At 40.7% G+C, this 23,963-nt stretch overlaps 1 protein-coding gene across 7 annotated transcripts in view; it reads right to left on the reverse strand.

The window, feature by feature from the left end:
- Positions 1-2,508: 2,508 nt before the first annotated feature.
- trps1 (trichorhinophalangeal syndrome I) overlaps positions 2,509-23,963 on the reverse strand; it is a 171,739-nt gene continuing 150,284 nt past the window's right edge. For all 7 annotated transcript variants that reach the window (XM_061664806.1, XM_061664807.1, XM_061664805.1 and 4 more), the window contains 2 exons: positions 13,658-13,780; positions 2,509-10,839 (listed from right to left, as the gene is read on the reverse strand). In XM_061664806.1, coding sequence (XP_061520790.1) covers positions 9,406-10,839; positions 13,658-13,780 — 1,557 coding nt within the window. In that variant the 3' untranslated portion in view covers positions 2,509-9,405. The remainder of the gene's footprint in view (positions 10,840-13,657; positions 13,781-23,963) is intronic.

A 23,963-nucleotide genomic window follows, 5' to 3' on the forward strand; every position in this document is an offset into this window, starting at 1 on the left:
TAGTATTTTTCACTTTTTGCTGGATTTTTTTACATTTTTGTAAATACTCACTGGGTTGCACTTTTTTGCACACCGTTTATTTTTGAGGAAGTTCAAACAGCAACAGTGGCACAACAGTGGCATAAGGAGTCAGTTGTGCCACTCTTCTTGATGTGTGTATCTGTCTGTATTATACTGCCCCCAGGTGACCAAGGCACCACAAGGAGCAGCACAATGTCCATTTTATTGTAGCAAAAAATAAATAAATGTGGCAAAAGTTGTTTCATTCTTTTCAGTATTTTTAACTGTCATAACTGTATGATTTTATAAAGTACAATAATATAGAGTGCTATTTTTCTTAATACAAAGCAGCATTTTTGTTGTTTGGGGGCAGGCTGGAACGGATTCATGGCATTAGCATTCATTTTAATGGGGGAAGATGAGTTGAGAAGGTTTTGAGTCAAGAGCATGGTCACAGAATAAAAGGCAACAATGTATTAGTTATGTATTTTTAATTAGAATTCTTTTCTGAAGCATCAACTGTCTTAAAAGAAAATGAAATGTATTTTTACGTAATAATTTGGTCATTTAGAATGAACGGTTTCATATCGCTGGCGTTGGGCCAAAACCACCTATGTCCAAATTTGGTCAATTTCATATTGTTTCACAAATCAATACTACTATATTAGTCCGTTGCCACGAGGGTCTGTTATTTTTACAAATTACTGACCAATCTAAACTGTTGAAAATGTTTTGCACTCACAATCATCAAACTTGCCTTTTTTGGCTCCCTGAAAAGTGACAGTTTTGGAGATGCAAGGTTTCTGCTCGACACCAGTGATATGTTAATACAGTATATGATGTATTGGTTATCATTAATAATATTCGAATAATGATTTGATTTTTTTAATTGATTTATAATTGGCAGTTAAGGGGAACGCAAACTGTTTTAGAGAAAATTACATACTGTATGTATTTCATGTAATTATACAACAAACATTTTATCCTGGATGAGATATTTTTATTTCTTTAAATTTCTTACATTTTAATTATTTCCTTTTTTTTAAGTGGTGACAGGAAACAACTGCACTCAAAACAGCTTTAATACAAATTACATTTTAATTTTTCAATCCAAAAGTCCACATTGAATAATTTCCTTTTACATTTTTGCTCATGCGTGTACAGTATATACTGCATGTTAGTCCGATACCGTTTACTTGCTCTAGCAGGATAGAGCCAATTTTTATTTATCTTACATATTAATTTGCTGAGCATGCTCATAGTTATGTGCAGATCCATCGGTCTGTGATGACCTCTGTGCAAAGACACCAGGCTGCTTAGTATTCCAGTCTGACAACCTCTATCTGTGCTAAATCATCATTACACACACACACACACACACACACAAATGATACCCTGCTGCCTCTTAATTTCACTCTAGGTGCCGAGTTAATAAAATCTAATCAATGCTCATATAATAAACACACCGATAAATTGATAATACCAAACATAAGATTAAGATGGCTCCAGCAACACTGATTGTCAAAGTTCCTGACTCACAGGGGCGATACGTGCCGGGAAACCAAAAATTATTTAGCAAATGTGAGGAACATTGAGGTTATGCAAGGTCTCACTTGAGATAGAAGTGCACTTATTATGGAAAACGTACATAGAAAGAATTAGAAAGTCTAACAGAATTGTATTAGGAGGTTGTTTGATTAATTATGGAAATACTACCCAACTTCAAACGACGACTTAAAAGGGAAGAAGCACTTACATTTTGGTGAAGATTCCGATAAGGGTGCAGAAACAAAGAATCAAAATAGGCATTTATCCATTGGTAAATAATCTTCCATGAACCTTAAAAATGCCAAACCAAACAAATAAGGACAACAAAAGTATTTTCTTTTCAGTTAGCTTAGCGTGTGGCATTCCCAAAACAACAAATCCCAAGTATTTTTCCACTTATCGTAACAGTTCAACCTTAGTAGAAATGTGCGCACTATTGTTTGCTAACTTAGTGTTTTTGCAACATATGTATTGTGGACCTGCGGTTGGCCGGCGACCAGTCGGGGGTGTACACCGCCTCTCGGCCAGAGTTGGCCGAGATGGGCGCCAGCATGCCCGCGGCCCTTGTGAGGAGAAGCGGTACGGAAAATGGAGGGCTGTATTGTGGACCTTAGCTTAGCATGTAGCATGAGCAAAACAACATTGCAACTATTTTGTTGTCTTCTTTCCCCTGCATGAGAATGGCCACCATCCGTTTGTATCGGACAGCAGCAAGTAATCTGGTAAACTAACAAAACACAAACATTATCGTTGCTTTCACTTTTGTTAAACAGTTCAGCCTTGATACAAGTAAAGATTAAAGTACTATTCTGTGTGTCCACCTTAGCTTAGCATGTACTATGATAAAGGTTTGGAACGCTGAAGTTTGTCTTGGTAAATTATTTGGAATCAAATATGCTAAGAGTTAACACAAAAGCACAGATGGCAAGAAAATCAAGAGGCGACAAGACATCATCAGTATATTTGTTACTTTTATTAATTATCATCATGATCAATATTATTTGTTTCAAGTTTATCTGCGTAACAAACTTTTTCTTGTCCTCCTCCCAAAAAACCCAAATGTCATTAAAATACCTTTTTTTGCAAACCTAAAAAATACCTACAGAAAGATAACAGAATAAAATAAGACATGACAGAAAACTACCTTGAAAAAAAAAAAAAAAAAAAAAAAAACGATCCCGTTTTATATTTAAAAAAGGAATACACAAAAATTCTACCAAAAAACAAAAAAAAACAAAAGTTGATTAAACGTACATTTGCCCATGCATGGTTCCGACCAAACTGGCCTTTTTTTAAGCTCCCTTCTTGACATGATCGTACCGTTGGCTGCATGCTAAGCTACGTTTGTGTCGTCCCTTCGCGACGAAATGAAAAGTGAAATCGCAACCTTTTGTATGGACATACAAAGCTAAAACACTCAAGGGCCTAAATGTAAACGTTGATGTGAAATGCCATCCATGTGAATTTTATCGACGCGGACTGAAAAAAAATTAAGAAAACGACAACATCTGGAGGTGGTTCGAAAGCGTTCCCGCACGAAAGTTTTGCGACTCATTCCAGTTGTTTGTACTTGGACGCGTCTCCCAACGGCTTCCTTTACGGACCAAAGTGGGCAGAGTCAGAGACCAACAGCACTGTCGGACTGTGGTGCCCTAAAAGAAGCCCTCCAGTCTTTCCCTGTCACTTCATTTCTTTGCTACATTTTCAAAACGTACTGTTCTGTAAGTAAGTATTCGCCCCCTTCTCAAATTCGTTTCTCCACTTTACTGATAAAGATCATCAATGAAATGTAAATGTCGGACAAGGATAACCCAAATAAACATAAAATGCTGTTTTTAAAGCTGATTGTATTTATGAAGGAAAAAGACCTTTTCAAAGCGACCTGGCCCTTGTGTGAAAAAGTATTGGCCCCCTCATCCTACTGACTGCTTTGGCCACCCTCAGCAGCAACAACTGAAATCAAGCACTTTGAATAACTGGCAATACGTTGGCCCACTCTTCCTTGCACAGTCATTTTAATTCAGCCACAAGCACGAACACCCTTTTTAAGGTCATGCCACAGCCTTTTAATCGGCTTAAAGTCTGGACTTTGACCTGGCCACTCTGAAACCTTCATTTTTTAAGCCATTCAGAAGTTGACTTGCTAGTGTGTTTTGAATCGTTGTCCTGCTGCAAGAACCCAAGTGTGCTTCAGCTTGAAGTCTCGAATTGATGGCCGAACATTCTCCTTCAGGATTTGCTGGTGAAGGGCACAATTCAGTGTTCCATCAATCGCAGCAGGTCATCCAGGTCCTACATTTACTAAGCAGCCCCAGATCATCACACTACCACAAGTGACTTAGGTTCTTTTTCTCAAATGCTGTGTTAGTTACATTTACACTATAACTAACGAGACGCACACCTTCAAAAAGTTCCACTTTTGTCTTGTCAGTCGATAGAATATTCTACCAAAAGTCTTGGGAATCAGATTTTTGATTTTTTTTTTGCAGATGATGAGCCTTTATGTTCTTTTTGGTCAGCAGTGGTTTTGCGCCTTGGAACTCTTGCCATGGATGCCATTTTTGCCCAGTCTCTTCCTTATTGAGTCATGAACACCGACCTTAACTGCGACAGGGAAGACCTGCAGTTCTTCAGATGTTCTCCTGGGTACCTTTGTGACCTCCTGGATGAGTCGTTTGGGTAATTTTTGTAGGCTGGCCACTCCTGGGAAGGTTCGCCACTGTTCCATGTTTTTCTCCATTTGTTGATAATGGCACTCACCATGGTTCGTTGAAGTCCTTAAGCTTCAGAAATGGCTTTGTAAGCATTTCCACACTAATAGATGTAAATTACTTCATTTCTCATCTGTTAAATTTCTGTGGCATTTTCTTGCCGCTTTTTGAGCTCTTTTGGGCGCCATCATTTTGTCATTTGAAGTGATTTCTTGATTGAATAGGTCTGGAAGTAATCAGGCTTGGGTTCAGTCAGTGAAAATGAACACAGTTTTTAATTAAATGTGATTTAGCCACAGTTAATTCATGATTTAACAAGGGGGGGGTAATTACTGTTTCACACAGGTCCAGGTAACCCGTAATAATTAAAATCACAATTTAAAATCTGTATGTTATGTTTATTTGGGGTTTCTTTGTCTAATATGTACATTTGTTTGACGATCTTAAAGTGGGGAAATTATGCAAAATAATTTAGAATTTGAGAGGGGGCAAATACGTTTTCACGGCACTGTAAACATGACCATTGTGACCGCCTGCAGAAAAAAAAAAGAGCTACACATTCACTTTCCACAGTTGAAATTATTGTCATTCTTACATGGTAGGATTTTTTTTTTTCCTTTTTTTTTTTTTTTTTGCAAAATTAAAGGCGAACTTTGGATTCGAGCTATTTTTTTTTTAGACCATGTGACTTTCAAGCAGCTAACGAAGTGCGACCTTGACCGGGTGTATTTACAATTTAGTAGGATTTCATCCAAAAAGTAACACATTCACATGGAAAGCTGTTTGAGTATTTATTTGATATCCTTGATATGCAGCTTAAGGTCCATCTACTAGTACACTCTTTGTGCTCACTAGTAAAACAATTCAGCACACTAGTAGAACGATGGTAAAGTTGTTGACTTTTCCACGACTAGTGCCAATTTCATGAAACTTCTCGACGGGGTGAGAGTGGGAATTTTCTCAATTTTCAATCAGTGAATCAAGACTGAAAGGAGGAATTTTCCCTTTTTTATAAAAAATATCCTACGTGAGCCGCACTTAGCCTAGTGGGGCACTAGAAGACTTCCGTGCAGGTGCAGCGGATTGATGAAAAATTGAGAAAAACATTTTTCTAAACCCGCTAACAGCAAGTTAAAGGAAATATGGATGGATTTTTATTTGTGATGAATTATTTTGGCATCAGAACCTTCTCTTGGACTCGAAATTTCATAAAGGCCTCAACTTTTTAAATTGATTGTTAATATTGCTTTGAACTGTAAAAACAAACAATTTCAAGTAAGGCATGTTTTCAATATCGGAAAATTCAAAGTTGAAAATTGGAATATTTTTTTCTACTGCAATTATGATAAATGTTGCAACAAATAAGCCCTAAATGCTGAAGTGATTTGTTTTATTTTTTGTACCATTTCCTGCTAAATTGTGGTGACCAGCTAAATGTGTGTAATCACCACGTTCGGCTTCCAGCTGAGCAAACAAAATCTGTTTTTGCTGAGCAGATGTCGGCTTCACGACTGCTTAGGTGTGATTGACTTAATACATGGGTGCCATCCTGGCTGCGCCTCCACCATGATCAGCATGTGGGCACTGTGCTAAAATGGATACTTGGCCACGACATTTTTTTCAGGGCTCTAGCATTTGTTTGAGATCATGGCTAACTGAGGTGAAAATAAGACCAGATAAGAATGATCAGAAAATCAACCCTGCTGATTTCTGAAAACAAGTCTACTTGATCCTTTGGAATATGAAAATATAATGCCCCCACAGAAAGATGGTTATATTCCTTAAAATCGCATGGGTTAGCATTTCTTTTTGTTGACATACCTTTTTGAGGCAAAGGCTGGATTTACGCTTCATGGTTCAAGTGACACATTTTGGAATTTTTTGCTCAGTTGGGAAACGAGTCATGGCAGCAAAACAGGGACTCTGATACCTTCAGATCAGAAGATAAATCCATCTGATAATGCGAGTGCAGTGTAAATGTGCAGATTGGCTATACCTCGTCAGTGTGAATCATGCTAATATACAGATCAGTTTTCTTACCAAGAAAAACAAAAACATTCACCCTTGGGCCTTGTTCAATTTTATGATCCTTTCATCTTCATCTTGTTTGTGGCCATTTTTGGCCACATAAAGACAGTCAGTAATTCAAACCTTTAAATGTGTTTGTTTCTTTTACTGCATAGTTTTTCCCCCCATTTGTTCTTGTCATTAGTATAAAATATCCATTCAATTAATTTTTTTAACCATTCAAATTCCAGTTTGTCTGCACAATGTACAGCTTGTACAACCACCTCAAAGTGCAGTACCACCTTATTTACTACAGCCAGCAGAGGGCGCTTCCATTTCTTCAATCAAAATTGCATGATTAATTTGCTCCGTTGGAGTGCAGTAAGCCATTAAACGCCTCTTTTTTAAAAACTAAGAATATGACATGAAATTGTCCAAAAACTGGATAAATTATGTAACCTGGTAGACAACACAAAAAACAAACATTTTCAAGTATTTAGTCTAGAATTAAACTAACATTGTCTAAATTACATGATTCAATCCAATAAATAAGAATTTCAAGAATTTAAGTTTTCATGGTTTTCAGTCGGGCAAAAGTGGCCACGATAGAGGCAAAAGGTTCAATTTGATGTAAACAGTATATTATTAACATATTTAAAGAACTGAAAGTACAATTTGATGTAAACAGTACATTATTAACATTTAAAGAGCTGATGTTGAAAATGATCAAATCAGACAAAATTCCCCACCCTTGGAAAGCGTCATTACATTTGCGATAACACAGCTAAAATGGTGCATTAAAAAGAAGCGAGGTGGACACAAATGGCCATCATAGAACCCAGATGGGTGAGGGGGAAAAAATGCCAATCTAAACTACATTTAACACAATATGGTCTAAAGGTGCTACATTGGAGGTGTGTCCATCACCAAATAAGCAAAATATTGTGGAGTAATGTGGAGGTTCCCCTCATTGAAATCAATGGGGGAGAAAAGTCAGGCCACGGCGACTAAACACGATGCAGTGTTTAGTATTTGTATCATTTATGTATTATGTTGTTGACTTATCGATGTGCAATTTTGGTGTCTACGGGTTGATTCATGTGTTCAGTGAATATCAACGCAGCCATATTGGCTATGCGTCACTTAAAATGTGCGTGGATTTTGGCATTCAATCGGAATTGGGCACTTGGACCTGTGGCGTAAATCCAGTCAAAGACACAAACGTTGAGTAGAAAAAAGTGTGAGCAGGCACTAGGCGGGATTTCATTCAGGGATATAAAAATATCTTTCAAAGGCTTCTATTTCCTTCATTTTAGTCTTATGGTGATTTTTTTGTTTTTTGTTTTTTTTTGTAACTAAGGCAGCAAGGCAGGTAAAGTTTTTCTTTTTCCCCCAACCTGGTTAAGTCACAACTCTGAATGTAAACAGTTGAGAAGTAGAAAAATATTCTGATGATAAATAACTGAGAGGCATCTAATAGATGCCAGAAAAAATAAAGCAGGTGGGAATGGGGGGGGGGGGAGTGATTGCACTACAAAATGCATCAGTAATACTACTGAGGAGGTAACCTGTAGCACATTGACTACTGATTATAACCCAAACGTTAAACACTTAAAAGTGACCTAAAAAAACAGAGAGAGAACATGGACTATGTGGGGGTCCCTGGTTTACGATGGTCCCGATACATGAAGAGGTTACAGATAGTGGAAGAAGAAATCATATTTACTGTTTTTCCATTTGACTGTTTTATATTGAAGTGTTTTTCCTACAAATATTGACTGTAATTATGACTTCACAACTGCGATAACAACACTAGTGATAGACGATATCAGATTTCAATTCTAAAGAAAATGGTGTAAATTTCCAAAAGCTCTAATTTTATGAAAGTCACGCTTTTACATGGTTCTAGAGGTAAAGTAACATTTTTTGAAAGATTTTAGAAGCCTAAAGTAAATTTTACAAGAGAAGAATAACACTTTTCCACAAATAAAGGTGTCTTTTCATCTGAATAAAATTGGACTATTGTGAGAGAAAAGTTTCTAATTGCATGTGAATAAAGTCGTAATTTTACAAGAAAAAATTAATTGTACTTGACCGAAGTCCTAATCTGCGAAAAAAAAGTTCGGGTTACTTCATCGCCGTAAGATTGGAACTCCGTTGTAAATCGAGGACCCCCTATACGTGAGAACATAATGACGACAGCTACATAATGTACATGTTCAAAAATAGTCATAACAACAATCAAATGAAAATAAAAAGCAGGCGGGCTGGTGTGCAACACGCGTGACCCCTGAGGACTGAAATAGCAAACCTTAATTTTGTTTACATCCAAGATCGGGGACGGACGCGCCCTTGACCCTCACACACGCACACAGACAAAAAACACACTCTCATACACACAATGTTCCATGTACCATTTCCATAACAACAAAAACAAACACTAATTTTGTAGTACCAAGTCCTGAAAAAAAAACATTTGCCCTTACAAAATAATATATCATGTAAGAAAAGTGTATGAAATTGCATGTTTTTGTACTAGAACATTATTATTAGTATCATTATTATTATTATTATTATTGGATACAAATGGTTAAGCGGTTAATAGATTGTTGTTTTGTTCTATTATCAGGCAGGCAAAGGCAGCCAGGCACGTAGCTAGTATCATGGCACGGAGGAAGGTAGAAAATAAAGTCACTTGGTTCTGACCACACGGGACATGGAGAACACTTCGGCTCTGGGTTTTACACCAGTTTCGACTGGTTTCAGGCAGCCACGTCCACACCGAAACAAATAGTCTTGCCAGGCAGATTTATTTGAAGTCCGTTTTTTAAGCCCAACAGCAGAAGACGGGCTGATCCACTTTGACACCGCATTTCCACCGAGTCCAAATCAGATTTGGTTTTTCCACAGCAGAGTCAGAATGTGTGCCAGTTGTACCGCTGTAACAGCTGTGAAGCAGCTCTGATACCATCAAAAATGGTTCTGGTTGCCTGCAAGTTTTCCCCCGTCCCTGCAGCTCTTCGCAGGGGAATTTTTATTCCAGCATTGGGATGCATTTGTTGTTATTGGTTGTTTTTTTTAACTCCGTTGTGCGCTCCGGCTCACCTTCGGGAGCGTGCGCCAATGTTCCCAAGGGTTATCAATGAGCCTCCGTGTTCTCCTTGTCAGGCTCGTCGCCGCCGTCGGACGCCATCTTGCTGCCTTCCTCACTTCCATCTGTGGCGTCATTGAGGGAATCGTCGTCTTTTGCACCGTCACCGCTTTCATCCTTTTCCCCTGTGGTCAAATCTGGTGTCAAATCCAGATGCTCCAGCGTCAAATCCAAATTCTTGGCCGTTAAATCCGGATGCTCTGGCTCCAAAGCTCGATGTCCCGGCTCCAAAACCAGATGCTCCGGCGCCACGGTGGCGTCATTCTGATCCGTCACCAGCGTCTTTTTGTCCATGGAGCAGTGTAAGCCGCGCTGTATGTGTGTGGTAAAGTCGTAGCGGTCGGCGCAAACGTGCAGGCAGAAGCCACACTGGAAGGGTCCCTGGTCGCCATGGCAACTCAGGTGCAGAGCGTACATGACCTCGTCCAGGAAGTAGATGGCGCAGTGCAGGCAGCGGTTGCTTGGCTCGTCCTGCGTGGCGACGTCCGCGGAGGCGCGGGCGGACGACTTGCCGTCTTCCGCCTCCCGCCGGGTGACACCTTCCTCGTCCTCACCTTTCCCGTTTTCGGATGACGGCGACTCCCACTTCCTCTTTTCTGCGCAATCGGTGGCGTCCCGTTGCCGTATGGCGAGGTCCAAGGGCGCGTCGCTCTCCATGGACGACGATGAGGTTTGAGGGTGGAGAGGCGGGGGCGGGTACTGGGCCGGGGCAGGCGGCGGCGGGAGCGTCGAGTATGGGGAGGCGCAGTAAGGCACCGCGTAGCTCTGCGGGTGGTGCTGCTGCACCGGGGCCACCATGGCCCCCAGGTAGTGCGCATTGTTGGCCAGAGCCGCCGCGCTCCCCAGGTTGCTCATGCCGGAGGCGGCGGCGGCCATCTTGTACTTGGTCCAGAAGCGTAGCCAGTCGGACTCGGGCGTCAAGTCAGCCGAGAGCGTGAGGGGAAGAGGCACGGGGAACAAGGGGTACTGGTACTTCTCTATCGGCGAGCCCGGAGGAGAGTAACTGGAGGGTTTGGATGGCCGCATGTACTTCTCGATAGGACTGCCTCTTTCCGAGCTGCCGCCGGAGCAGACTTTCCCCGCTTCGACTTTGGCCAGCACCTCCGCCACCTCTGAGGAGGCGGGGTGCGACGGGAGCAACAGCGGCGGCATGCGGCGGTGGATCTCCAGGGTCTGGTTAGCCAGGAAGGCCTGCGTAGAGCGCGGCGAGCGTGAGCGCGGCGAGGGCTGCTGCTGGCTCTTGACCGACGCGCAGCTCCTGTCCGACTCGTCGCCGTTGATGCGCTCCTCGCCGGTGGCGCGCTGTTGCTTTGGGGCGGGGTTGTCGGGCGGCAGCGTGTCCGGGTTGAGGCGTTTGCGGGTGCGCCGGCGGATGATTTGTTCGCCGTTGTTCTGCTTGATGATGTTCAGAGGTCTGGGCGTCTGCAACACACAACAAACAATGTCAGAACGTGACATCTATTTTCTACCGAAGACGGCTTTTTCTGCATCCAGCCCAGCTCACCCTGAACTGGTTACCAGCCAATCACAGGGCACATATCGATACACAACCATTCACACTCATGCTCACACCTACAGAGAATTTAAGAGTCTTCAAGGAACTTAACACATTTTTGGAATGTGGGAAAAAGCCGGCTGCACCCAGTGAAAACCTAGAGTCGAACCTGGATCTCTGAACCGTGGGCCAGACGTGCTCACTACTATCACAGTGTCCTACCAGATTCTAACTTCATGTTTGCATATATTAATGAATAGTTCCTACCCCGACCACAAGGGGGAGTGATTACATCTGATAACGATGACTGTAAATTTTGTCAAGAGTTGTCAAACTAATACATTGACTGTGATTATGCTACACACTTAATCTAACTAATAATATATTTTTTAAAAACTGTCAGAGAGGTAGAGAGACATAAAATAGTAATATTGCATTAAAAAACAATATCTCTGACATTTAGATATGGTTTGTCACTGTCAAACCATGCACTTACAGTATGTTTAATGTAATAAAATAAAAAATAATTTCCTACAGGACATCCTCATTAGCGGAACAGGTGCGCTGGAGCCTATCCCAGCTGACCTTTGGGTGAGAAGCGGGCTACACCCTACACTGGCTGCCAGTCAGTCACAGGGCACACAAACAATCATTCATTCACACATATTGACAATTTAGAATCTTCAATGAACCAGACGTAAACTTAATGAAAGTGCATGGAGAGTCAAAAGAAGCTCGTCAGTGTTGAGTGGGCAAAGACAGGAGAAGCAAAACGTGATGCACGGCGTCAATAGAAAGCATTTCCATTTCAAAAGTGAACAAACGGAGGCGACAAAAGGTTGACAGAGTGAAGACAAACGGTGACATGTTCCCTCTCGCGCCCGTGACTCCATATTCATAACTCTCCCTTCATTACGCCGGCGTTTTTACTAGCAGCGATCCTCGCTAACCATGTGTGTTGTGCAAATAAAACCTTTATCGTGCCATGTAAAATATGGCCGTCGCCGCAACCGCCAGGAGGGAGAGCCTGAATGGGATGACGGTGGCAGTTTTGAACCTGGCGCATCCGCAAGGGGCATTTAACAGACTTTTCTAGATCCTCCGTGGGACCCAAACTAACTAGAATCGATCATCTTTTGCCATTATAGCTACATACTGTATAGATTGTAAATTAAAATCATGATAAACAATAGAAGGCCTTCATTTGTTCCCCCCAAAATTTGCTTTCGTAGGTATATCCAGGTTTATGGAAGTCAAATTTAAGATCCTTTACAAGGCAGATATAAAAAACTTGAAGACCTCTCAATTCGGACACTATTCTAATAAATGTTGATACATTTTTCAGATAGGATCCAATGCTTTTAGTGTTTAAAGACGTTTCCCTATTTTTCTTTCATAAACATGGCTTAACAAAGAAACAAAAACTCCAATCAACAGCATTAGGAATAACCAAACTATTTTTTTGTTTCTGTAATTGCTGCTACACCAGTATGTGAAAGATCTTCAATCAAACGGAAATTTTAATGTTAAAAGATCATTATTATTGCACTCTTAAAACTCCAAGGTACGTACCCAATTGTGATTTTCGGCGTACCATCACAACAATACTAATTATAAATTTAAAAAATAGAGTAACCTTGTTTATTTTGTTCATGGCACATTCAATACAATTGAATCATATTGTCATACTTTCATGATAATTGGATTTTTTAATTATTATTATGCTTTTAAGGATCTCGTCCAATTTTCTCCAATTTTACTCTGACAATCAGTGACCCAATAAGAATCCCTTCCTGACCCATTTTGGATTTCACTATGAGCTACATTCAGTAATTGTCAAGCAAGCCGCGCGTTTATTAAATCAACAATGCGATTTATTACACTGGAAGCACCTTGCAGTTGAACAAGGGCAGCTTAAAAAGTCAATATGCAAACCCGTACTGATCCGTGAAATGACTCCAAACTCCACAACAGCATGTCTGAGGTGATCCACGCTCGAAAGCCGGCTGATTCCGGAACCCGAGTGTCGTTATCTCATCTGTAATTCATGCCGTCTAATTAAGTTTGGGATTTCCATCGTCTTTCCCCAGGCTGGAGACGGCTGATCGGCTCGGATCACGCCGGAACGGTTCGCGCTCCCGAGGAAGCTGACTAAGGTCTGCGACTTCCCGGCAGCCAAATCAAATATACTTTTCACAATATTATGTTTCCGGAGCAGGATTCGCAGTGCAACGGACCTCAAGAGAGCGCAATTTGCAGTGTTTATTTGGTATGCTAAAGATGAACGGATGCACAGTCTATTGGAGCCTCAGACCACTGATAACTATTTCCACCAGGGAGTATAGTTCTCTGGGGACAGTACGCAATTTAGCCGCATTTCTCCCAAGTGGTCCAGTACAGATCAGTTCTCCAACAGTATGGATTTGATTTCTCGTGCTCCAATTTCCAGTGCAAGAACCATTTGTACCATGGATGATTTTCTATCGCCCAATCAACTGATAACACGATAGCTAGATAGACAGAAACCCCCCAAAAATCACTCACACCCTGGATTGTCCAAAAATATTAAATCTGACATCCCTGGGGTTGTGGCTGGGGAGGAGGGAAGTCTGGGCGTCCCTGCTAAAGCTACTGCCCCCGCGACCCGACCCCGGCTAGGCGGTAGAAAATGGATAGATGGATGGATGGATGGATCCCCCCATGCAAAAACAGATCAATATTTAATTCAATTTGTAGTAGACTTACCGAGTGCAGCTTCTGATAGAGGCCGCAGGCGTTGCAGACGTAGCCGCCGTTGGCGTTCTTCCTCCACAGCGACGTCTTGGTGGTCAGACAGTTGGCGCAAAAGACCCCGCTGCCTCTTCGCCGCTGGAAGATGAGGGAAAGAAAACGAGATTAATGTCAGAGGGTGAACATAGACACGGATGAATAAAAATTAAAGATGTTCGAGGAGTTTGAAATTTTTTTTCAGGTCATTAATTACAGTATATTAGTACACAAACGCAGTGCATCGAAAAGTGGCGGGTGAGGTGAACAGGCCAATCGCCATGGCAATGTGCTTCATCACAGTAATGAGCCAATCACAGCGTTTCTCCATCCCGTTAAGTCTGTGATCCCCCAGGTCACCACCTTTACGACGGCGCCACATCCTTTCTCCTCCAGGACGCCAACAAAGTCACTCGCTTTTATGCCAGTTCATCAATCTCCACTCCTAATTTCATTTTACATTGACTCTTCTTCATAGAAAATATTGTGGTATGTTGGCTTACAAGTTTCCTTTGTTCTAAGATTGGAACTCAATTTACTCACATATCAAATCAATGTTCTTTTTTTTTTTTTTTTTTTAAATAAAGAAAAATAGCAGTGTACATATAAAGAAATAAATTGGTTCAATGAAGTGCAAGTTTCACAGAAAACTAGAGTGGGATAACTAAATTTTTAACATTTTGCAAGAGATTGATCTAAAGTTTTATGGCGCAGTAACAATGTGGGGAATTTATATCATGGTGATTTATATACCAATGATGACTTCTTTTGGAAACTCATTCTTACAGAAATGGTGGTTTTCCTCAGATTTTAGTTTTTTCCAAACTTCCATCAAATCTATTAATATTTAATGAAAGATGATAAGCAACATTCACTTATAATAGCATGCAGATGCACTGCTTTCAGAGTCTTCTATCAATCTCTGATCCTCACTTTATCCCTTGTTTCATGTATGCGGCCATCTTAGAAAAGGGAGTTGGCTCAGTTGTTGCACTGATGAATCAGGAAAAGTGCTGAGCGCAATCATGGACTGCTCGGTATGTCAAAATTGTGACTAAACGATATAGACTAGTAGTACTCACCTGAAAGATATATTTTTTTCTATACATTTCTGCACTTAAAAATGAATTTGCCCACTCTAGTTCTCAGCAGCTCTATTAAGTTGAAAGTTGCATACGCACTGTAGTATTCGTCTGTTGATGTGTGCCAGTAAGGGGCGTGGCCTAATGAGTGACACGAGTTAATTTCAGTCTTTCTATCTTGTCCAAGCTCCTTGCGAGTGTTTTCATTGCGTGTGTTTGACTGTTTGTCCCGTTAAATATGATTCTGAAAGTACCTCGGAGTTTGTTGCGGGTTTTTTTCTTCTTCACTTTTTGCATTGTGTCCGAAGGTCACTTGTAATTCAAATTTTGGCTCGCAACATGAACAAAACAAATTACCAAGCCGTGGTTGCAAAGTTGCGTTTTTGAAAGTCAACGCACCGCTGTAGCTTACCACGTACTGTATGGCATCGACGTCTATTTAGTTCTTCCAAGAAAAAGCACAGCTTCATAATGTTCTCACTTCCATAAACTGCCTAAAATTAAATTTGTATTGCATGCCATCTTTGGCATTCTCTTCTTGTTGACTGTCTGCCAGGACCTTCTCCTTTCAACACCACCATCTTTATGTTCCCGACACAGTGGAGAGTTTAGCATACTTTTGGGGTGGGGGGTGTGGGTTCGGCACAGCCGGTGCGAAAACATTTTCACAAAAGCGCCTTCACTTCACTCGGGACCTTTCTGGACTCTCCGAGCTGTTGCAGATGGAGCCACAAGCCGATCTTCCAACAGGCATCTGTTTTCGGGGGGCCGCCAGCTACCAAGCAGACGGGCCCAGTGGCCACAGCACGACAACATTTTCAGTTTTTTCCCCCCATGGAAATTTATTGTTATTCATGATGAAGTAGGGATGGCAAAAAAAATATATTTTAAAAAAGGCAAATCTGCCTGTAGTCGATTTGGATTCACTGTATAGTTAAGTATTTCATACAGTTTGGTCAACAAATAGATTTAAAATCTACATAGATTTTATTTACATGCTACTGGAAAAAAAAAAAACCTCTTTTTTTTTTTTTTAAAGGGAACATCATGGAAAATTGACGAACTGGGCAGCATGACAGACGACAGACTAAGCATATAGTAGTTCTGGGCTGGCTTTCAAAAAATATACTTATTTTTTAAATAATGCAATTAATCAATTAATTGAGTGTTAATTTTCCTAATGGTCGATGAAGGTAATTTAATGAAATGCCCATTCTTGTGCAAATACCTTTGATAAAGGATTTTAGGCTAATGTGTTGGATAACAAAGTTGACAATTAGGGCTTAATTAAAAAAATAACAAATATATATAAATAAGCACAATTAATTTGGGATGTGGTAAAATTGTGCAGGGACGACTGTTTGTTGACAAACAAATATTTCTTTTGAGACCTCACTTCACAGCATATTGTGGTAATTATTACTATAACTCTAAAAAAACCAAAAAGCACATTCTTTGTTTATTTCTCGCAAGAAAGGGGAGAACTTGCATGAAGTAGAGATGGAATGCAGTATACAAGGTGTTCACATTAACAGCATCTGCTGCGACCCAAGCCACCTCTTGGTCAAAACAACTAACTGTTAATAGTGACTGGGAATAGAGCGTACCAAAAAAAAACAAAAAAAACCCTGGGGAACAAGCCACATGATGCTTTACAGAGTCAAAAGACATGACTATCTGATCACATGTAGCAGCCTGCTCTGGTACATTTCGATTACTATGCAAAGATTTCGATTGGTGTGCAAATACCCTTAGACAGTCGCATGTTGAAGACGATGAATCGGCCACAAATTGTTTGTTGAATGTTACTACTGTTTAGCAACATTGATTTAAAATAGGACATGAACCTTTTTGCCAAGCAGAGGAGATTTGAAGTGTTTTCCTTCATTCTACTTTTAAGTCTCCACCGACAAAATATCAGACAGTTCAAATATTTGCAAACTAAGATGTTTATTTATTCTGGAAAGCCTGCGTCCACCCTTCTCGGAGTCAATGTGGGGATGATTAAACATCCTGTTCCAAACATGTTGTATGGAATAAACAGCACATGGCTAATATTGCGATTCTTTATGGTACATGTGTTGCTTTTTGACATGGGACCACGCACAGATCCAAATCCTCTCGCCGGCAACGCTCTCAATGTGTGTGTGCACGTGTGTGCGCACACCATACGGTCACCACATGTAGCGAGATGGAGCCAGGTGATTGACTGATGTACACTTCCTCTCTGAGTGTGTGAGACAAAGTGCGTGTGTTTGTGTGTGTGTGGTTGTGTAGTCCTCTGCAAGCCCAACAATGTGTCTGTCGTCAGAATTTAGCTTCTCTCTGCGCAAGCCAAATTACTTGCATATGGCCATGCAGCTGCCCCTCCTCCGTATGGGACCATGGACGGACACACACACTATCCTCGCATGCACGTGCACACACAAGGATTGTTCTTGAGTGAAACCAAAATGCCCTCATAAAGATAAATGTCCACACAATAAAAGTGGGACATCAGATATTGTGCCACACAAACATAAAAAGACAACAGTGCGCACACAGAAACACAGTTAATCATGGCATTATTTGTGTGGAACTGTCAGTGTCATGGTAAAGGTGGGCTGTCAAATATATGCCCAACCAAAATAAAAAGGCAAGAGTACACAAACACGCACGAGTATTGTTCTGTCCCCTGGTTTGTCAGATTTACACCTCGGGTGCTGTTACTGCAGACCATTTCTTGTGACTGATTTTGCCTCAATTCACATTACTTTATCAAGGCTTAATTTATTATTGCTTTCGTTGAAGGGAAATTGTTGGTCAACGTCTGAATTTGCACATTCCTATTTTATAGTTTTGTCCACTTTACATTCATGCTCTGATAAAAAAAAAAAAAAAAAAAAAAAAAAAAGTTACTCAGTAGGTCACCGAATACTTATTTACTCTTACTTAAGTGATTATTTGGAGGACTCATTTTTATATATTATTGTAAAGTGGCAGACCTCTTGAGTACAATTTTTGGTTACTCCAGTGTGTACTCGCAACGTGAAAAAAACTATTCTAAAATAAAAATTAAAATTAATTCTAATTCTAATGCTTCTAAAAGCCTCCATGACAAATAACTTCACGAAAAAACAATTACGAAAAGTACATGAACTATTCTACTGCCCACACTGGTCTTCTCACAAATGTTCCATTTGGCACTATTCACACAGATGAAGCGAAACAGTCGAGGAGATATGTTGTGAAACAGTGAAGTTATACGGTTTTATTCTAAGTTGAAAGCGTTTTTTGACCAGATTTTCAATAAACTATATTATACAAAAACGTTGCTTAAAAAGGCCATTTTTTTTCGACACAAAAACATTGGATTTCTCCGGAATCTATCCTCAGATCTTCGAAAAATCTTGGTACGTTGTACTGAGGTAGAAGTGGCCATTACAACCAGACTCAGCATTTTTTCAGACTGTCATTTTTGGGAAATCTTGTCACGTTGTTACTAGCACTCTAGCCATCTTTGTGTGTTACACTCCCCCCACACACACACACACACAAACCCTAGCATAGTTCTCATGTGCACCAACCAAAACGTCCCCCCAGTGCATGAGGGACATTATGGTTTTTGACACACAATGATTGAAAGACAGAGAGATGCACACCAACACACACAAATATCATGTTATCAAGTTATGTGCCAGATAAAAAGTGTGCACGCACACGCTGTTTTTGTGTCAACCTGCCAAAATGTCCCCACAAAGAGAAATTCCCACGATAAAAATTAGATGTCAAGTTATTTCCGTGCATGCACATACGCACACATACACACTATTGCAATCATCAGTGCCCGCCACAGTCAAGCGCAGCCTTGTTCACAGATGTTGGGGTGCATCAGCAACACAAGTGTGTGTGTGTGTGTGTGTGTGTGTGTGTGGTTTCAGTGCCCCAACGTTGTCTTGACTAATATAATTGCTTCAGCTTGTAATTAGCTCTCAGGGTGTAAACGACACTTATTTATCAGCCCTTCAATTTGCACCTAACACACAAAACCTGAAGGAGGAAATTACATTCTTTACAAACATCCTGGTATTAAAAAAATATTCTTAGTTGAAAATACCTAATCTGACTCTGAAAAAGCAATTAGGAGAAAAACTCTCATATTTAATATATTAAAAGACGTGACGAGGAGGCTCAAAGGGCATGGAATGCAATCAACTCTGCGTCAGAGGGCAAATAAAAAGAGTCAGTCAGTGATCTTTACGTTTTCTTTTTCCAAGCACACGTATTTTCTGGCTGGCAGTTTTATGACAACAACGTATAGCATGGACAATATATGTCGACATGTTAGGAGTTTAAAAGCTGGCTCATCACATGAATTTTGAGGAATATGTATGTCATGTTTTTTATGATGTCCTTTATTGCCATTAATCATAATAATAATGTAATTCCAATGTTATTATTTTTTTATTATTGCAGTCCTTTAACATAAGAGAACAATTTTTTCGGGGGGGATCCTCTTTTTGAAACTGTCCATTTGAATTGGAGTCATGCATTTTGGGTCCTGTCCTTTGTTCCGTTCATGACACTTGGAGTTATTTGAACTCAGCAATAAATTGTTTTGTTTACACGTTTCAAAAATATATCCCCTATCCTAACTTTTGCCACAGCAATACACAATTTAGTCATTCACTTTTCGATGTAGTTCCTGACGATAGTTCTGTAACAGCACAATGATAAAAATATGGAGCTCTTTTGTCCATAAAATAATAATCCAGTATTTTTCTCCAACAGAAAAGAGATCAGTGCGCCTGTCAGTCTCCAATAGATTTGAAAAAAGAGGCTTTTCTTGCAGAATGAAATTACATTTGATTTTCTTAGAGAGAAAGTAAAGCCTTCTCTGGAGCATACACAAGCATACAACGCCTTGCTTTAAATCAGCCATTATTTAATCAGCCACAAAAACTACTAGCTGGATGAATTAACTAAATTCCGTAAAGACAAGTCCAATATCCCATACGTTGGATCAGTCTATTTACTGCACACATGGAACAGCGGCTCTTGGTAGATAACAAGACACTAATTTACCAGCATGCACCAAGCTGCATCTGGGAGCCATCTATCACGCGACCGTTGAGAGTACGTGTTACCAACCATCAACTGCTTGTGTGTCCAGCATATGCTTCTTCTTAAGACTACTGTGCATACTTAATGGAATCATCAGGTTGGTGTTGAATGGATGTAAAGGTGATGTGACTGTACTTCCAACGCAGGCTCTGGTAAGAACAAACACGACAGATGGAAAACCAGAAGTTGCACAAAGCCACCTTCAATAATAAATGGCAAAGCAGACCGTTTAATAACTGTGAAAAAGTCAGAAGAGACAAGAGAGCACAACAAATACTGTACCATACATACCATATTTTCAAGACCATAAGGCGCACTTAAAAGTCATAAATTTTCTCCAAAATGGACGGGGCGCCTTATAATGGGGCCCGCCCTATGTGTGCACCGAGTTCCAAAATCTGTAAATGTTGTTGTGTGACTTTGATGAGCGCTCCGTTTGACTGACTGGGAGCATTTCCTGCCGACACGATGCTTTTATAAAGGAAAGGCGGACGTGACTGAGGACAGCATGCGGACGTTAAAGGGGGAAGGGTGCCGGTACGTGCATTGTGCAAAACAACATCGGTTTGGCTAAGGACTCCCAAAAATGCCACCTACGAAGAGACATGGTTACGAAGCACAGTTTAAACTGAAAGCTATCAGTTACGCGGAGGAACATGGGAATCGAGCAGCCGCGGGAGAATTCAAGATCAACGAATGCATGGTTCGCAAGTGGAGGAAGCGGGAAAACGCAAGGCATCATTGCTGAACAGCCCCCCGGCAACGAGACCGACTCCGACAATGACAAGAGGGAACCCGGCATGTTTGATGGAGAACTTGCCCCGCTGTTCATTTCGGATACAGACGACGAGGACTTTGATGGATTTGTGGATGAGGATTGATCAAAAAAATAACGTGAGTACATTGTTAAATACTTCAATAAAGTACAACCGAACTCAGTTTTGCATGCATGCTAGCGTATGTTTTAGCGTGAATTCATGTTACTGTATGTTTTAAGCTAGCGTATGTTTTACCAGGCCTGCGCCCAATAATACAGTGCGCCTTATGTATGTGTTAAATACAGAAATAAGCCCCGTAATTGAGACTGCACCTTTTAATACGGTGCGCCTTACGGTCGCGAAAATACGGTATATATTATATGTCGAGAGCTGCTGCTATCGCAAAAGGACTTAAACAGCTCAGGTCTTGCGCTACAAAAAACTGACATGGCTCAACAGCAGCCGGGCGATAAATTCCCCTGATAGGTTCTCGACACACATGACACTATTAGTGTGGCGTGGAGAAGGAAGAACAGATAAAATGTCGCTCAACCATCATGTGGTGATTGCCTTCTGGAATCAATAACGTGGCTGACATCACTCCAGGAATAAACCGAGATGGAAAGAATTTACATTAACATTTAGTCAGAAAACGTTTTTTTTCCCCCATTTTAGGGTCCAGCTGGGGCCTCCTTATGTGGAAGGTTTCCTGGACCACTTGGCCCAAAAAAAGGTCCATGAAAAAAACTTGGGAACAAAACTCCACAGTTTTGTGTGAAGACTTCCAGGACCTCTTGCCCCCTGCCAAAAAATGGCCATGGCAATTAATCTTGAGACAGAAAAAGTGCCTTTTTTGTGCCATCATTGAAGGTCAGGATATAGGGAACCTGGTGGGGGTATTGGAAATGGGGCAAAAACGTGGAAAATGCGGGTTTGCGACAAAATGGCCAAATATTCAACCCCCGTAAAATAAATAAACCAAGAGAAAACGGCTCAAAATACATACAGTGTAAAAATGAAGGCAACAATGTGTTTTGTTTTGTCCCCCCCAATAATTCTCATTACAAAGAGCATTTATGGACGTCCCAAAATGTAATGGCTTCCTTGTTGAATGGAGCTCAAGGAGACCCTCATAAAAATTGTCCATTGTGTAATCCTGAGAGAAAGCCCACTTGGTAACAAGGCCTCGGCATTATATGCAAATTTTCTTGGGAAACCGTCACTTCTGTCTGGCTATATGTCCGACGGGATTAGAATTGTGCCTGAATTCTGCATTAATGTCAGCGTAATGTATTCTGCAGTGTCATAAAAGCCATATGTGGCCATGTTTAGGGACCACTCTTATCTTGTCAGTTATCTTGTCAGTTGAACATGAGCATCACAGATGACTGACTGTATGAGGCCAAAAGGATGTTTTGTAGCAAACTTGTGTTGCTTATGTGAATAATTATTGATAATCGGTTTTTTTATATATATTAAACAAATAACACCCACAACAATTGGACAACCGTGCTTTTCAGGGGACCGTGATAATGGTTTACTCAAACTTGTCACAAGTAGCAGTGAAACCATGATTCATGGTTGACGTTTCAATTATTGTTAATAACAGTAATGTGCATGCCAAAATCCATGCTGTCAAGTGGAATATAATTAAATAAACAGCAATTTAATTTACTCAACTGCAGATGGGCCATTATTTGTTTTAACGCATTGTTAGAATAATTCCTCCATCCATTTTCTATACCGCTTATCCCCATTGGGGTCATGGGTGAGTTGGAGAGTATCCCAGCTTTATGTGCCTCAGTAGGTGTTGCTGTTTCTAGTTGGAAATGGAATTCAAACTGGCTCAGCAGTTAAATATTTTAATTTCCCTGGGTGTTTTTAAGTGAGATGATTACAGTTCACATGTTTTGTTCATGAAGTGAAAAGAGAGGTGTCTATTTCAGGGAGAAGATGATTTTTCTTAAGTGGATGACTGTGACAAATTGGGGCACGGTATTCATTAGAGCAATGTTTCCCCAATCTTACTGGGGTAACACACGTTTTACATTCAAAACATGTCACAGCACAAGACATAACAAAAATGTCACAAAATAATATATTTTATTTACTGTGAACCCCCGCTATTCGCTGGGAATAGTGAACGAGCCTCACAAATTTGCGACAATCTGCTTGTAATTGACAGCCCTCTCTGATGGTTTAAATGCCACAATATGATGGAAAAGCACAGCTTAAATCTAAACGAAGCTCCACAACTCACTTCAACATTGTTCCTTGGCACCAAGATGCCAGAAAAGCAAGTTTGTCTCGAAGCGCTTCAAATAAATTCAACATACAACCCCAATTCCAATGAAGTTGGGAACGTTGTGTTAAACATAAATAAAAACAGAATACAATTTGCAAAGCATGTTCAACCTGTATTTAATTGAATACACTACAAAGACAAGATATTTAATGTTCAAACTGATAAACTTTATTGTTTTAAGCAAATAATCATTAACTCTCCGTTGTCGTATTTTCCGCTTCATGATGCGCCACACATTTTCAATGGGAGACAGGTCTGGACTGCAGGCAGGCCAGTCGAGTACCCGTACTCTTTTACTACGAAGCTACGCTGTTGTAACACATGCAGAATGTGGTTTGGCATTGTCTTGCTGAAATAAGCAGGGGCGTCCATGAAAAAGACGTTGCTTGGATGGCAGCATATGTTTCTCCAAAACCTGTATGTACCTTTCAGCATTAATGGTGCCTTCACAGATGTGTAAATTACCCATGCCATTGGCACTAACACAGCCCCATACCATCACAGATGCTGGCTTTTGAACTTTGTGTCCATAACAGTCCGGATGGTTCTTTTCCCTCTTTGGCCCGGAGGACACGACGGCCACGATTTCCAAAAACAATTTGAAATTTGGACTCGTCGGACCACAGAACATTTTTCCACTTTGCATCAGTCCATCTTTGATGAGCTCGGCCCAGAGAAGCCGGCAGCGTTTCTGGGTGTTGTTGATAAATGGGTGTTGTTGATAAATGGCTTTGTTTCAAGTTGCACTTCCGGATGTAGCGCCGAACTGTATTTACTGACATTGGTTTTCTGAAGTGTTCCTGAGCCCATGTGGCGATATCCTTTACACATTGATGTCGGTTTTTGATGCAGTGCCGCCTGAGGGATCGAAGGTCACGGCCATTCAATGTTGGTTTTCGGCCTTGCCGCTTATATGCAGTGATTTCTCCAGATTCTCTGAACCGTTTGATGATATTATGGACCGTAGATGATGAAATCCCTAAATTCCTTCCAATTGTACGCTGAGGAACATTGTACTTAAACTGTTTGACTAGTTT

The sequence above is a fragment of the Phycodurus eques genome, chromosome 20, assembly GCF_024500275.1.
Source record: "Phycodurus eques isolate BA_2022a chromosome 20, UOR_Pequ_1.1, whole genome shotgun sequence".
Lineage (NCBI taxonomy): Eukaryota > Metazoa > Chordata > Actinopteri > Syngnathiformes > Syngnathidae > Phycodurus > Phycodurus eques.